The 16,402-nt window shown below is 47.1% G+C and overlaps 2 protein-coding genes across 2 annotated transcripts; one reads left to right on the top strand and one right to left on the bottom strand.

Moving 5' to 3' along the window:
* The first annotated feature begins 2,303 nt into the window (after positions 1-2,303).
* On the top strand, positions 2,304-11,573 carry LOC123143112 (uncharacterized). Its single transcript, XM_044561926.1, has 2 exons — positions 2,304-4,140; positions 10,758-11,573. The coding sequence occupies exons 1-2, from the start codon at positions 2,969-2,971 to the stop codon at positions 11,503-11,505; spliced, it is 1,920 nt and encodes a 639-aa protein (XP_044417861.1). The 5' UTR covers positions 2,304-2,968; the 3' UTR covers positions 11,506-11,573.
* Positions 11,574-14,876: 3,303 nt separating this feature from the next.
* Positions 14,877-16,177, bottom strand: LOC123140785 (2'-deoxymugineic-acid 2'-dioxygenase-like). The gene has a single exon (XM_044560068.1). The coding sequence runs from the start codon at positions 16,132-16,134 to the stop codon at positions 15,088-15,090; it is 1,047 nt and encodes a 348-aa protein (XP_044416003.1). The 5' UTR covers positions 16,135-16,177; the 3' UTR covers positions 14,877-15,087.
* Between the last annotated feature and the right edge of the window lie 225 nt (positions 16,178-16,402).

Below are 16,402 nucleotides of genomic sequence, written 5' to 3' on the forward strand. Positions count from 1 at the left end.
CTACTGAAATGTAATTCCTAAGATGCACTTGTTGAATTTTTAATCAGGACAATGGTCCCGCTCCCGTGTCGCTCCGCAGGCGACCCCAACCCTAGCCGCCAGATCCACCTCCACCACCACTCTGCCGCCGCCGCCGGTGACCGGCGCCGGCGGCGGCGAAGGCCGGCTCCAGAAACCGGGCGGCGACCTCTCCCACTTCAATCCAAGCCACCACCGCAAGATCCATCGGGGCTCGGTCCAGGCAACCTGTCGTCTTTCGATCCACCGGGCCACCGCAAGATCCATCGGGGCTCGGTCCAGGCAACCTGTCGTCTTTCGATCCACCGGGGCGCCGCCGCCCAGGCCTCACCCGTCCGCTGCTTCCCCGCCGGCCCCTGTCACCATGCACGAAGCACCCATGCCAACCCCTGCCTCACCGTCTGGTACTCCCCTCCGCATCCACCATCGCCGGATCGAGGCGCCCCCCCACATCGCCGGCGCCAAAGGAGGCCGTCGGGCCGGTCCCGCGGCGGACGGCGGCGGCAAGACCATGCTCTGCTCTTCGCCCGCGACATCAGCCTCCTCCCAAGATCCAAAATCCGCCTCCCAAATCTTCCTTCCCGGAGCCGCCAGTGCCCGCCGGCCGGCGCGTGCTGGCCCTCCGTCGGTGGCTGCTGCTCACACAGCTCGTCGCCGTCGATGGGGGGTTGCTCCCGTGCTGCTCGTCAGATCCGGCCGACGCTGCCCTTTTCGTCGCGGATATGCTCGTCTGGGGGTGCCCCTTTCTCAGGCTGTCAGATTGAATCCTCTATGTCCGGTCAGTCGGAGTTTGGGTGTGGTGGTGGTGGAGGGTGTGAGGAGGCATGGAGAAATCCGTGCCGGCGGTCCCCGGCTGCCAGCGGCGACGCCTGCGGGCGCCACGTCCCACCATGGTGGCGCTGTTCTGCCTCCTCCTCCTTCTCGTTGGACTTGGGGATGGGGAGAAATCTCTGCCGGTTCGTCCGGCCACGACTGCGGCGGCGCACTCACGCCGCTCCTCCATGTTGATGGCGCGGTCTGCATCCCCTTCATGTTCGTATGGTGAATTCCTTTGCCCTCTGTTTGACCTCTCGAGTTTGCTTCAATTCTCTCATCGCCTCCCATCCACCTCGTACCACATTCGACTTCGCCTCTTCGCCGAGCCCTTCGCTGCCTTTCATCCGCCCTTGCCCATCGTCTGGTGTATCGTCCATGTTGCTGTGCATGCTCAAGACCCTTCCATGGATGCCATTGTGTTGCGGCGAGCTTCATGCTCTTGGTGTTGTCTTGGTTCATCTTTGCTCAACGACGATGCAAGATGCCTCCCCAACTTGCTAATCGTTCCGAATTCCTGTGGCGGAGCTCCCGGTCAAGGTTCATGTCCAGCTGTGGCACTCGTTGATTGTGGATGCTCCTGTGTTGCGCCGTGGGGCTTGGTACGCAAGCCGGTGCGGTGCGTTAGGTTGCTTGCAAAGTCTTGGTATTGTGATCCCTCGATGGCACCCCACATCTACTTGTGTCTCTCATGGTGATGGTCCTTCGGTCTACTAGCTAGGTCGTGACATGTCCCGGGTGTCTTTACTTTTTTCTTTCTTTCTCATCTTCTGTAACTGTGTTACCTGTACGGTTTTCGGCCCGGTTTTCCTCATAAACGGGGTCAACTTGTTTAGGTTTTTGATCCGGTTTCCCTTATAAACTGGATCAGCCAAAGCTTAAGGGGTGATTCTTGGCTTTGCCAGCTTTTTGAGTAATATATTCAGGTGGGGAATCTCTCCCCCCCGTTGACCGTTCAAAAACAATATTTGCCGGGGTCGAACTTCACACTGATAGACAAACTGTTCAGAGTTATGATATCAGCTGTTATTTATATATCTTTTGAGTGGCTAATTTGAAACTGAAATCGAGATTGTTATCTGCTCATAAGCTGCAGGTACTAATTGCCATCTTTATCTCCGTTTGACATGATGAACTCTTTCCGACTTCGCATTAGTTGAGTTGGGAGCTATGTACCAGGTATGTCTACCATGCGTTTATGATTGACATTTTGAATGAGACGATGGTTAATCTTTAGCTTGAGAAAAAAAACACTCATTTAGAAAAACATCCAATGATTGTTATGGCATTTAATTATTTGTAAATTAAATTTTAAGTGGAAACTAAGAAATTGCATGATAGTAATCCCTAGAAATCTCATTATGCAAACTCTATGAAATTATGGCTCTTCTAACAAATTTAAGAATTTCATTATATACTAATTCCGGGATTTTGTAGTGAAAGCATTCAGTGATTTTCATGATGTTGCACATATTCAAATTTTCTGCGGAAAGCTAATAATCCACTATTCCAATTCCGAGAAATTTAATTATACCAATTCCTACAAATTATGAATCTTCTCGGAAAAAGAATTTGATGATACTAAATTGGGAAATTTTAATCTGCATACAAACGAGAATGTTTTAGGATATACAAATTCACATTACTCCCACCGTTTTGAATACAAGGCCACTTCATATTCTTAGGTCTTACTTTGATCATTAATTTTACCAATAAAATGGGAGTTATATGCCGTAAAAAGTATGCATTGGATGCACATGTCAAAGAATCTCTATTTGAGGATCTGCTAGCTCTATCTCGGTGCCACCACATCATTTCTAGTCAATTTAAAAGTTCATCCATACAGTAGCTGCGGGCTCGGACGCGGACATTTGGCCCTTCGGTCCACACCCACCCCCTTGAAATCTGCATTTTCAATATTATATTGTCACCGGTGTACAAGATAAAAAGCAGTAAATCACTTTTTTTTTTTGGCCCCACGAATCTGCTGAATCACATGCGAGCAAGTCTGAGATGTTTTAAAGTAATTCACATCATATATAATTAGATAGTGGGACAAACTATTGAGTAATAGAAAATTACCACGCCCAACATGAGAAGGAGAGATGCCTTCACTTTGTAGTTTGTACTAACAAAGATGAAAGAGACCCCGCAACCAACTGCACGGCTTCATGTATTTATGCCTAGCTTGCTCCTTGGTATCTGCTCATCAGACATCCACTTGCACTTGCTCCTACAACCGGTTTGTAATAGGCACAAGATGGCCCATGTAGCAAAGAAAAAACTCGAGCGTGGCTGCCTCGCTGACACGCTGCCGGCGACAAACGGTGCCGACAACCTCGCCGAGCTCATCCCGTCGCTGCCCGTCGAGAAGCGGTTACTGCTGCCGCCCGCCGGCTCGCAGAGGCGACAGTACCGTGGGTATTGGTTCCCGGAGTGGCACCTGTCGGCCCTGGCGGCTGTCCGTGACCACTTCGAGCCCAAGCCAACGGACATCTTCCTGGTGAGCTGCCCCAAGTCCGGTACCACCTGGCTTAAATCACTGGCCTTCGCCACCGTGCATCGTGATGTCCACCCGCCGTCCAGCCGCGAGCACCCTCTCTTGCACAAAAACCCGCATGGCTGCGTCGAATTCATCGACGCAATCTATCGGCAACCGGTCGACGTTGCACGGGGCATCGTCGAGGCGTGCCCTTCCCCGCGCATCTTCGGCACCCACTTCCCTTTGTCCTTGCTGCCGGAGCGTATCAGCGGCGATGGCAGCGGGTGCCGGATTGTCTACATCTGCCGGGACCCCAAGGACGTGGTCGTCTCATGGTGGTGGTTCATGCGCACCTATGTCCCAAACCCCGAGCAGGTTCGGTTCGAGGAGGTCTTTGACTTGTTCTGCGAGGGCCGCACAGGCGCGGGCCCTTATTGGCGCCACGCCCTCGAGCATTGGGAGGAGAGCCGGAGAAGGCCCGGCAAGGTGTTGTTCCTCAGGTATGAGGAGATGCTGCGAGACCCGCATGGCAACCTTAGGAGGCTGGCGGAGTTTTTGGGGTGCCCCTTCTCTGAGGCGGAGGAGAAAGCCGGTGTCATGGACGCCATCTTGGAGCTCTGCAGCCTGGACAAGCTAAAGAAGCTGGAGGTGAACCAGAGCGGCAACAAGATTAAGAACGGACTCGTGATGAACCATTCCTTCTTCAGGAAAGGGGTGTCCGGTGACTGGATCAACCACATGACGCCGGAGATGGCGGCAAGGCTCGATGCAATCGTCCAACAGGAGCTGCAAGGCACCGGATTTGGCTTTGGCATCCCCACGCCACAGTAATCAATCAATCATGTATTTCTACACCATATCTGCAGCTGGTCGCCCTGGAGGAAATGTGAAGGCATTCTATACCGTCATGAGGCATATCCAATGTGCCTCAGCTCGGGGGTTTTATTTTTCCTTTTTGTATATAAGCCGATTCATCGGTATCAATGCTTGGCTTGCTTGGCATTGTTGTTAAATAATCAATAATATATGTATCAGTGTGTGCATGTTGGCATTACAAAAGAGCATCCACATCCAGTAGTATCTGACATATAAATTCAGTTCTTTCTCCACACTGATCCACATTCAGTAATCAGCTTGTTTCTTACAGTCAGTTTTTCTTTATTTATATTCTATTGCAGTTAATAAACTGAACATGTATCTTCAGTTCATTCTATTTACTTTATTCTTTTATCAAGACTATTACAGAAAAAATTCGACCATGCTCCCTCAGCATAATGTGAGCTCGGTGCACCGGTAGCATCACAAGCTCCGATGCACCAGATATTTTCCCATTATAGAGATGCATTTCAGTTCATAAAAGATTTCTTAATTTATTAGTCAAAAGACAGTGTGCATCTTAACGTTGAAATTGATGGCGGATGCTCAATCGGTATATACCGGCTCAGATAAATTTGCGGATGCTTCATCCGTACATACCGGTTCCGATAAATTTACTTGTTCGGCAGCAGAACCCTCTTCAGATCGGCAGCGATACGAGAGATCAAAATTGTAAGGCCCACAAGAGACCAAAATTGCATCGTAGGAAACATCGGCCCAGACCACACGCACTCAGCCACTATTGACCTACACCATAGAGGAGGCATAGACACGCACTGATCAAAAAAAAAAAAAAAATATTCCTCGCCGCGGCGCCGTCGCTGCCGCCGCCTGCGCCATGCTCCATCTCCGGCACCGCATCGTGTCCCATATCCGCTCCTCCTCCTTCACCTCTGCCATCTCCCCTCTCCACCGGCTCCTCTCTGCAGCGGCAGCCGCTGCCCCCATTTCCCCGAGCCAAGGATTCGCCGTTGAGGACTACCTCGTCGACGCCTGCGGCCTCACCCGGCCCCAAGCGCTCAAGGCCTCCAAGAAGCTCTCCCACCTCAACTCCCCCGCCAAGCCCGACGCCGTCCTCGCCTTCCTCGCCGGCCTCGGATTCTCCGGCGCCGATGCCGCCGCCGTCGTCGCCAAAGACCCGCTGTTCTCTGCGCCGGCGTGGAGAGAACATTGGCCCCCGTCGTCGACGGGCTCGCCGGCCTCGGTCTGTCGCGCCCTGAGATCGCCCGCCTCGTTGTTGACATCAGATTTTGGCATGGCTGAAAACATAATTAAGAAGGCCTCAAATAGAAAAGTGCTCAAAATGATAAAGTTCTATATCGTCAAAAGGAGAAATTTTGATATTTGGGCCATAGCCATCCGGTCCCATCTCTAAGGCCGAAATTGTGTTCGAAGTACTGAGATTTTATATCCAGAACACTATTCGGCTGATTACACCCCCAAGATTGCCTCAAATGAGAAAACATTCTACACGAATTGTCTTCGTCTCGTCGAAATGGTCGATTTTGATATAAAAATCGTCTTAATCCGAGGTCATATGCAAAAGTTACAGCCAGTACAAGACACTGCTACACTGGATGGCCAGACACTCCGGGGAAAACCGTCCGGGTTTTGATTTTCTCTGTCGATGGCCGGACATTCCGGATATGTTCATCCGGGTTTTGAATTTCGCTGCTGCAGACTTCGGAAAACAACCGAAAACCCCGTCAAGATGGCCTCAGATAAAATAATGTCCAACATCAAAGTTGTTCGTCTCGTCGAAACGGTCAAGATTGCTTTTGGGCTCATTTTCATCCGAGATCGTTTACTTCCCCAAACATGGCCCGCAAGATGCAGCCAGATTTTACCGAACAGTTTTGGAAAGTTCAGACCAAACAAATCCGAATTGGACTAGGGTTTTGGACGTGAATTGAAGCCTTTTCCTTGCACGGGAAGTCCAGCCGCCTCTTATATACCTAAGGGGTGACGGCCGATTGAACAACACCTAATCGAACAAATCATCTACCACTTTTTACCTTTACCTTTATCTCTCTCCCTTGTTTTTCTTCTTCCTCGTTCTTCGTTCGTTCTTCTTGTTGTAGGGCGGCGAACCTCGAGGCCCTAGGGGCGGTCAGGCCGACCTAGGGCAGCCCATAGCCGCCGTGCGTCCAGACGGGGTCCCTCCCGGGCGCGTGGTGTTTCGGGTCTACAAAAGCGCCCGCCGGATTGTCTTGCGTACCGCGCTTCCGGCGGGTCTCCTTCGACGTGAGCTGCGGTGCATCACCCCCGGCGTCGAGGGTACACGGTGACGTGTTCATGTGCGAACACACTTTTTGGCGACTCCGCTGGGGACGAAGCTTTGAACGGTCTCCTGCCCGTTCTTGCTACGAAGAGATCGTCATCTAGGGTTTGCAATCTACAAAGGTAATATGAATACCCAATTCACTTATGTAGATGCAAATAATGCCTATGTTGTTGCTAGATCGCTTAATGAGCATAATGTGTCGGCTAGCCCTAGTTTTATCAATTATGCATCTAATTATGCGCAACAGTCGATTCAGAATAATCTTCATGCTTCAATTTCATATAATTTTAGCAACATGCAACATATGTATCCGAGCTCCCATGCATCGGCAACCCCACAAATCTATATGCCGATGAACAACATGACGAGTTCGGTTAATCAAGTTGAAACACCCCATGTAGGAACTTTCAATAGCATGCAACATAGTGTTTCATCTTTTTATTCATCGGCAACTAATTTGCATCATGTTAATCCAAACATGCCGGTGGATAGGGTACTTGGCCATGCTACTACTAGTTATTCGGCCAATTACCCTCAAACATCGTATGCTACACCTCATGCTACGAACTTTTCGGCACCATACGCAATTGTAGATATTCGTGATTCGGCTCCGCACCTTCATGCTCATGGCCGAATAAGTGAGAATTCTACCAGAGCGCATGTGTCTTTACCTAGTAACGTAGCATATCATGTTGCCCCTGCACAATTACAGAATTTCGGCAACACACCATTGCTGAAAGCGTCTCAAAGTATTGGGGGGGGGGGGGGGGGGCGGCAATCCGATGAAGATTGGGCTGAAATTGGTCGAAAAAAGCTTAAAGATAGACTAGCTGCAATGTTTGCTGAATTTAGACAAGAACAAGCAACCTTGCGAATCAAAGAAAGAAAGAGTGGTGATTCGGATAACAAAGTTAATTCGGTTATTTAAAAAAACCGAATCAAATAGTATGTGTACCGAATCTATCAAAGAAAAAGAGGATGCCAAGGCATTGGAGAGTCATTCAAAAGTGGAACAAAGTATTATTCAAGTGATACAACCATCATGCTCTCCCAACGTAATTGAAGAGGTATGTCTAGCAAGTGACTTGCCTATCTTCCGATTTGGTCGCAACTTTATTGTCGATGCTTCTATAAGAAAAATTCTCATAAGTAATTTTGAAAGACCAATGAAGCAGGTAATTTACTTGTTAGTAACAAAATTGTTATAGACTATATCGGTCAACCTATTGTGCCATTTATAAAGACCGATAGTGACTTACTATTGTAGCCAAAGTTTTCTCCATTGCTTTATCAAAAGTTTATATCTACTTGGGTAGCTTTGCTTGTTTCATACTTGGCTTGCACTTGGTCTCAATTGAGACACGTGTGTTCTAACTATTTTCGTTTCAGAAATATAAAGCCAAGGATAAATTCTTTTGAGAAATCCGATGCTAATATTATATCTTATCCAAAGACATCGGAGATAGAGTGCAAAACACAATGCATAGCCGAATGGGGAGATTCTAAATCTGAACCATTCGTTTGCTTACCTCCAAAGCCGTTCGCATACCAAGATCGGCTAGAAAACAAAATGTATACCTTCGATTCAAACATGTGTGATCAAATCTTTGATTTGTTGTTGAAAATAATTACATTATAATTCTTGATCACCATGTCAAGCCATCTATCCAAGGACGAATTTATTGTAAGTTGCATGATTCGTTCAAGCATAGTATTGATGATTGCAACATGTTTCGTCAAATAGTTAAATCGGCCATTGATAAAGAACGATTGAAATTTGTTGAGACACCAAGAGATGATGAGTCTATTCCAATTGGTCCCGATGGTAAAAGGTTTTTGCATCGGCTGCTTCAAGCCGATCCATTTAAAGAGAAGGTAAAAACTGCAGGTGATGGGATCAAGCTTTCAAGTAAAGAAATTGTTGAAGAGCATAATGAACATAATCTTGAGGGTGAGAATTCCATCGAAGCTACCATGGAGACGCCAAAGACTGGGGGCAACAAGAAAATCCAAAGATCGGTGCAAGCACAACCAAAAAAAACAAAGGCCGGCGTAAGCACAAAGGTAAAAATCCGAAAGTCACTTTCGCGCAACTATTGGAAAAATACCAGAAGATAAGTGAGGAGAACAGTGCTTATCGGCCAACTAATGCAAAAGCATCAAGATCACCCCCTAGGTGCAAATCCAGGGATCGATATTGGCAAGAAGATAATTTGAATACAACTTGTTCATATCCTTATTTTGGGCCGCCAATGCCAATGTCGTGGATGCCTCCCTATGCTCACGTAAATCCATATCCATCATGGGACAAGTATGATACAAGGGCACATTCTCCATATTATTATAGACCATCTCACCAATATTATGCAGCTCCAAGAAGACCAATGTTCAATGAGCAGTCATATGTTCAAGACCGTTTCAATAAAAAAGAATCGGTCCGGAGCACAAGGAAGAATAAGGAGGTGGTTGAGCAAGTCTACCGCGTCAAAAGAGATGGTCGTAAGAGTGCTACTTCAGATATGATCTCAAATGAAAAAGAGCCAATTAAAGTGTTGACGTTGGCTACAAAAGGCAATGAGGCAAGTCAATCAAGTGCCAAATCTGAAGGGAAGAAGTTGAGAGTGCACCGGATAAAACAAGAATTGCCATTACTTTAAGCAAAATCGCAGCCCACTCGGCTTATCGTATTGGCAAAAGAAAAAGTTGCAAAAGCTTAGTGCACAAGAACTTGAAAAGAGAAACATGGCATGGGTTCCCAAAGGAAGTATTCAAAATAAGAATTATGTGCGAGCTTCCTTTACAAGGAGTGTGGCAAAGTTGAAGAAGGGAAAGAGTGAAAACTATGAAGGACCAAGCCGAATGTTTCAACATCTTCGGTCCACACATTATCCATTTTCTTCAACAATGTCATTGATGCCTATGCCATGGAATTCGTTATCAGGTATGATTAGTTACCGTTAATGGGCTTATTTTAATCCATGGATGCAATATAATTTCTTACATCATGAAAGGGTATTACCAAATCATCATATGTTTGATTAGCTTCACTTTTGTTGCTAATATAAATGGCCGATATATACTTATCGTCCTAAGCACGTACAAATGGCCGATGAAGTGTTGACATCGTCCTTAGAAAGAGCATTGTGCAAGTTATTTTTGGCACGCAAGCTTTGCCGAAAAACAGGGGGGCATGTGTTGACACCAGATTTTGACATGGTTGAAAACATAATTAAGAAGGCCTTAAATAGAAAAGTGCTCAAAATGATAAAGTTCTATATCGTCAAAAGGAGAAACTTTGATATTTGGGCCATAGCCATCCGGTCCCATCTCTAAGGCCGAAGTTGTGTTCGAAGTACTGAGATTTTATATTCAGAACACTATTCGGCTGATTACACCCCCAAGATTACCTCAAATGAGAAAACATTCTACACGAATTGTCTTCGTCTCGTCGAAACGGTCGATTTTGATATAAAAATTGTCTTAATCCGAGGTCATATGCAAAAGTTACAGCCAGTACAAGACACTGCTACACTGGATGGCCAGACACTTCGGGGAAAACCATGCGGGTTTTGATTTTCTCTGTCGATGGCTGGACACTCCGGATATGTTCGTCTGGGTTTTGAATTTCGCTGCTGTAGACTTCGGAAAACAGCCAAAACCCCCTTAAGATGGCCTCAGATAAAAAAAATGTTCAACATCAAAGTTGTTCGTCTCGTCGAAACAGTCAAGATTGCTTTTGGGCTCGTTTCCATCCGAGGTCGTTTACTTCCCCAAACATGGCCCGCAAGGTGCAGCCAGATTTTACCGAACATTTTTGGAAAGTTCGGACCAAACAAATCCGAATTGGACTAGGGTTTTGGACATGAATTGAAGCCTTTTCCTTGCACGGGAAGTCCAGCCGCCTCTTATATACCTAAGAGGTGACGGCCGATTGAACAACACCTAATCGAACAAATCATCTACCACTTTTTACCTTTACCTTTATCTCTTTCCCTTGTTCTTCTTCTTCCTCGTTCTTCGTTCGTTCTTCTTGTTGCAGGGAGGCGAACCTTGAGGCCCTAGGGGCGGTCAGGCCGACCTAGGGCAGCCCATAGCCGCCGTGCGTCCAAACGGGGTCCCTCCCGAGTGCGTGGGGTTTCGGGTCTACAAAAGCGCCCGCCAGATTGTCTTGCGTACCGCGCTTTCGGCGGGTCTTCTTCGACGTGAGCTGCGGTGCATCACCCCCGGCGTCGAGGATACTCGGTGACGTGTTCGTGTGCGAACAGTCGTCTCGCTTGCCCACAGCCGCTTCCGCCGCAGATCCATAGTCCCCAAGCTGGAGTACTACCTGCCCCTCTTCGGCTCCTTCGACAGCTTCCTCCGGGCGTCCCGGCGCGCATGCTACCTTCTCTCATCGGACCTCAACAAGGTGGTCAAGCCCAATGTCATGTTCCTGCAGGAGTGCGGGCTAGGTGGTTGTGATATTGCCAAGCTGTGCGTCTCTGCGCCGAGGATGCTCGGCAACAAACTGGAAAGCGTCCAGGCAATGGTGGCGCACGCCGAAGGTCTGGGTGTGCCCCGTGGCTCGGGGATGTTCAAGATTGCGCTACAGGCTGTCGCATTCCTCAGCGAGGAGAAGATCGCCGCCAAAGTGGACTACCTGAAGAAGACGTTCAGTTGGTCGGATGCTGAGGTGGTCGTTGCTTTGTCTATGGCTCCAATGCTGCTGAAGAGGTCAAAGGACATCCTGCAGCGCAGGTTCGAGTTCCTTGTCTCTGAGGTGGGCTTGGAATCGGGGTACATTGCTCATCGGCCGGTAATCCTCTATTATAGCCTGGAGGGCCGGATCAAGCCCCGGTGCCATGTTCTAAAGTTCCTCAAGGAAAACAGATTGCTCGATCGCGACTGGAGCTTCTATACTGCAGTCAATAGGTCTGAGAAGTATTTCATGAAGAAGTGCATATGCCCTTACAAGGAAGCTGCACCACACCTTGCTGAAGACTATGCAGCTGCTTGCAGAGGGGAAATGCCAAGTAATTTCAGATTTACTTGAACCAAAAATGGGCTAAGGAAGTTGGTTGCTTGTGTATGGCGCAACAAAGTTTTCACTCTCCGTAGTAAGCTGGTAGTTCCTGTTTTGGCGTTCTTTGCCAAACTAGATGCTCGTTATTTTCTGTAGTATTCCTGTTACATGCCGGTTTGGTCATTGCTGAATGCTAACTTCTGTCAAACTGATAATTTTATTCTTGAGCCCGGATATGTTGATGTTGTCATTCCTTAGAGAACATCCCTGAAAATGATAAGTCCATGGATATATTTATGTTTCTGACTTCTGTGAAAGATCATGATAACCAGAAAAATCAAAAATAATGCTGTGTCGTTTTCCACCGAAATGTATGTGTTATCTGCTTTCATGCCAAAATTTATCTATCATGCATGTTCTATTTTCATTTGATTATGTTTTAGGTTCTATCATAGTCCTATGTTACTTGAACCAAAAAAGGGCTAAAAAAATTGGGTACTTGTGTATGGTGCAACAGAGTTTTCACTGTACTAAGCTGGTACTTCCTGTTTTGGTGTTCTTTGCCAAACTAGATATTGGTTATTTTCTGTAGTATGCCTGTTACATGCCTGTTTGGTCATTGCTAAATGCTAACTTCTATGAAACTGATAATTATATTCCTGAACCCTGATATGTTGATGTTGTCATTCCTTAGATCATATGATGTGTTTAGTGATGTCATTGACACCTTACACCCTCTGTTCATTATTCAGTATAAAATAAAGTGGCAAATTGATGTGGCGTATTAGCCGGCCCTCCAGGCTATAACATAAAATTGGCAAATTGATATGGCATATGAGCCGGCCCTCCAGGCTATAATAAAACAGTTTTGGCATTGACACCTTACTGAAGACTATGCGGCCGCTTGCTGAGGGGAAATTGATGTGGCATATGCCCTCACAAAAACAGTTTTGGCATTGACACCTTAGTCCCACTGTTCATTATAACATAAAAGTGGCAAATTGATGTGTTTAGTGATGTAATTATGTGTTTTGATCGTGTCTAATGATGCAAGAAGGGTAACTACCCCCTCCCCACTGTTCATTGCCAATATATATCACTTTCTGGAGATCAATGGATCAAAAAAATTCCTTGTTAAATCGCATGAAAGATCACTGCCATTTTGATCCGAAAATGAAGAGAAAACTGCAGCAATTGCTTCTTTTGTGTATAAACTGCAAATGGTTACAGCAGGGCTGATAGGCAAGATGAACAATATAGTATACGCTAACTGGAAAGTAAAAATTTACACTAATGCTCATGAGTGGCTATAATTCCTGAAGGTTGCTTCACATTAATCTCAGGACATGATATGATGAAAGCAATGAGTCACTAGAGCAGATAGATTTGGTTTCAAGCAAGTAGTGAGGTCACAACAGATAAATTAATTTTGTTTTTAAGTAGTACATGACACAGATAAAGGCCAGATATAAGGAGCAAGTCTGCCTGTCCTTCCAATGCTAGGTTGGGGCAGGCTAAGATGGCAAGCTTGATTTGTAATCACAAGATGTCTCGGAATATTAAATCATTAAAAACGAAACGATTAAGCTGGCCCTGGCAAGGAACATGGCAAATCAGACGCCGTCCGCATGGGAAGACAAGGCCGTGATCCTTGATCTTGCTCCTTTGTATGATGCCGATGTCCTCTGCCTAATTGAAGGTGCTGGATGAGGTTAGCCCTCAATCATTTCATATGATCTACTCCCTCCGTCCCAAAATAAGTGACTCAACTTTGTACTAAAGTTAGTACAAAGTTGAGTCACTTATCTTCAAAGTACAAGTATCGTTTAAGAATAGTACTATTGTTGTTATGCCAAATTTTAGCGGATGAAGTGTTGCCAGGTAATTGGGATGTGCCGGCATTTGTTCCATCTTCAGATACATGGACACTGGCCAAAACAGGTGCCAAGATGGTGCTCAGGTATACCACGCTGTCCTTCCACGAAGAAGCCTATGTAGCCTCAAACTCGGCTTACTCCTCATTTTTGAGAATTATCCCTCATTTTATCAGCTTGATTTGTTCTTTTGTTGGTAAGAAATCCATGTATTTTAATGTGACTTAGATATGTTTCTAGCAGTTATTAGTTGATTTCATTTTATTAGTTAATTTCACGCCTTGTAGATAGATGTTCATAGCTGCAGAATCTGAACTAAAACCATGACACTTATTATGGAACAGAGGGATAGTTTGCAAACTACTGGAAACCATGTCACGTGGAGATTTATTTTGTCATGGTTATATTTTGCCTCTGTTTTATGTGGTTCTGTTTTCTGCTCACCATCTTGTTTACAGATTCTTCGTTGGTGCTCCTTTGTACTGCGATCTTGCGCTTTGGTTGTCAGATTGCCGCTGTTTGTGATTTGGTAACAAAGTTCCCTGGTGTTGCTTAATTTGCCCCTCATTTTTTCTTTTGGTTTTCCATACAGGTTAATTGGGGTACAGCTAGGCACATAACTGTCAGAAGTAAAGTACTGTTTTAGTTGCTGCCATAGTAACGTCGCTGCGTAGGTGATGGTCACAGTACAAAAGACGGAGAGGGGATACATGACGGTAGGTTTGTGAACCATGTAACATCCTAACAGCTGAACTGGCTAATCCATGCATTTCAGAAAAACCTTCATGAAGTTTTCTCTTTTATAATTATTGTGTCGATGCTGTGTGCATCATTCTATTTTAACCTTCATTTAGAAGCATGGAAGATTTAGAAGGCATATGTATGATATGATGACTGCTTTACCAATGTACTGAAAGGTTGGAGCCCAGTATCTTTGAAGAGCAGAGTTTTGCTATTTGCATGATCTTACTTATGTAACCGTGGAGATAGATAACCTTGGACACAAGCTCGGAGTTTCCTCCACTTAAATATGCATAATTTGCTGAGTTCTAGGACCTTACTTTTTATCTGAATTTTAATTGGTGATGTCAGTTGTTGAAGCCAAGCTTCAGCTTACTCAAATGGTAGGGAGGTCATAGTGTTCCTTTACAAGCATAGTAGAGCATAGTATGGATTCTAATGTTCAACTCTGATTAAACAGGTTGTACAAACGGTCTTTTACTGCACTTGACTGAAGAAGTAGGTGTCTGATATACCTTGCACTTGAGGTGAGTTGTGTTCTCAGGTTTACATTGCAATGGACATTCTTCTTGTAAACACAAGTTCAAATTTATATTCTATAGGCTGGCATAACTGTTTCTTTTAGGCAGGACAGTTCAGTAGCTGATGTATCTTGGGTTGATTATAAACATCTAAAAATATGGTTCACTTTGGCTCCTGGATGGAATTACTGGTAATATCAGTTGCTTACTTGGTACTGTGGGATGGTAACTTAAATTAGTATTAATATTCATTGTTTTACGGGATGTAGTCTCTTGAATTTATTAAGGAGATAGTACATTTAGAGGTACAAAGTTCCAAACTCAGGAGGTTCTAAGATCCATACTGACGACCCAAACACAAATAAACAGAACCCACACACACAACAACAAAATTTGTACTCCCCTTGTCTGTTTATTTCGTGCCCTCTGCATGGCAGCAGCAGCTGAAATCATGCAGTTTGTCACTCATCATCGAGCTATTCATGGTTGATCCTGAAGGACTCTAGCACTTCCTCCCTGCTGGCGTCGGCCGCATCATATGCCTCCATGAATTCGCTGAAAGCAAATTCCCTGTACTTGGCTGGATTCATCGCCTCGTCCACCATCTCTGACGCCGGTCTGATGCGGCACCCGTCTGTGGGGTGCACGTGCGTGGCCACCGACATCCTCGCCACAGCGGAGTTGGTGACGGCGCGGTGCTCCACGCTGGCCAGCACCCCGTTGGTGACGATCTCCATCTGGTGGCCAAAGTTGACGACGAATGCGCCGGGGATGGGGTGGACGAGGAGCCACCTTTCACCGTGCCTTGCCTGGAGCCCAGCGACATCAGCCTGGGAAAGCACGGTGAGGAGGTGGCGGTCGCAGTGCGCGAGCAGGCCCATCGTGAGGGTTGGGTCCGGGCACGGCGGGTAGTAGTTGATGCTCATGTGCGTGTCGCCGCCGCTGAGGTCGCCGGTGAAGAAGCCGCCGTCGAGGCCCAGCCCCTCGGCGATCAGACAGAGGATGGTCTGTGCCAGCTCGTGCACTGCCGCAGAGTACTCGACGAGTCTGGGCGTGAAGTTCGATGGCTTGGACGGCCAGTGGCGCGCGTTCTCGTCGGAGGCCGGGTAGCAGCGGAACTTGATGTAGTCGCGCCAGTACCGGGTCTCGCCGCGGTCGTAGGAGGTGCTGGTGGCGAGCCGGAAGCGCTTGCTCATGTCGTAGGAGCAGTAGGGGAGCTTGTCCTCCGCCGGCATCGCGAAGAACCCCGCCGCCGCCTCCCGGAACCCCCGCACCACGCACTCCCCCACGCCATGGTTCACCACCTGGAAGAAGCCGAACTCCTTGCCGGCCCGGATGATCTCCTCGGCGGCGTGGCGGCGGCGATGGTCGGAGACGGGGAGGGCGCCGCCGTGCAGGTCGATGACGGGGAAGGCGACGTCTGGGCTGTGGTCGTCGGAGAGCAGGGTGGGGCGCTTGTTGGGTGGGAAGACGTACCTGTCCGGCACGGAGTGGTGCACCGGGGCATTGGACAGCAGCTCCATGCCTGATCGATCAAAGGAGCGCCAGTAGCCAGTGGAGTGGATACACCAGCTAAGAGCCTAATTAAGATGCGTGCTGATTAGCAAAGGACATGTGAGTGTATGTCGGAAGTGTAGTTAATTGACGAGATGCTCTGTGCCTGCGAGTGCTGGGGATCACTGTCGGTTGCTGGATCATAGCTAGCGTGATGTGCAACCACTACCTCGACATCCGTGCACTCGTCTAGAAGTTGACAAGAATTCTGTAAAATTAAACTCAGAACTTTAAACA

This window comes from Triticum aestivum, chromosome 6D (assembly GCF_018294505.1).
Source record: "Triticum aestivum cultivar Chinese Spring chromosome 6D, IWGSC CS RefSeq v2.1, whole genome shotgun sequence".
Lineage (NCBI taxonomy): Eukaryota > Viridiplantae > Streptophyta > Magnoliopsida > Poales > Poaceae > Triticum > Triticum aestivum.

Coding starts and splice junctions, on each gene's coding strand:
- LOC123143112 (XM_044561926.1), top strand. CDS start 2,969: ATGAAAGAGACCCCGCAACCAACTGCACGGCTTCATGTATTTATGCCT. Junction 4,141..10,757: donor TTTGGCATCCCCACGCCACA/GTAATCAATCAA, acceptor GCTTGCCCACAG/CCGCTTCCGCCGCAGATCCA.
- LOC123140785 (XM_044560068.1), bottom strand. CDS start 16,134: ATGGAGCTGCTGTCCAATGCCCCGGTGCACCACTCCGTGCCGGACAGG.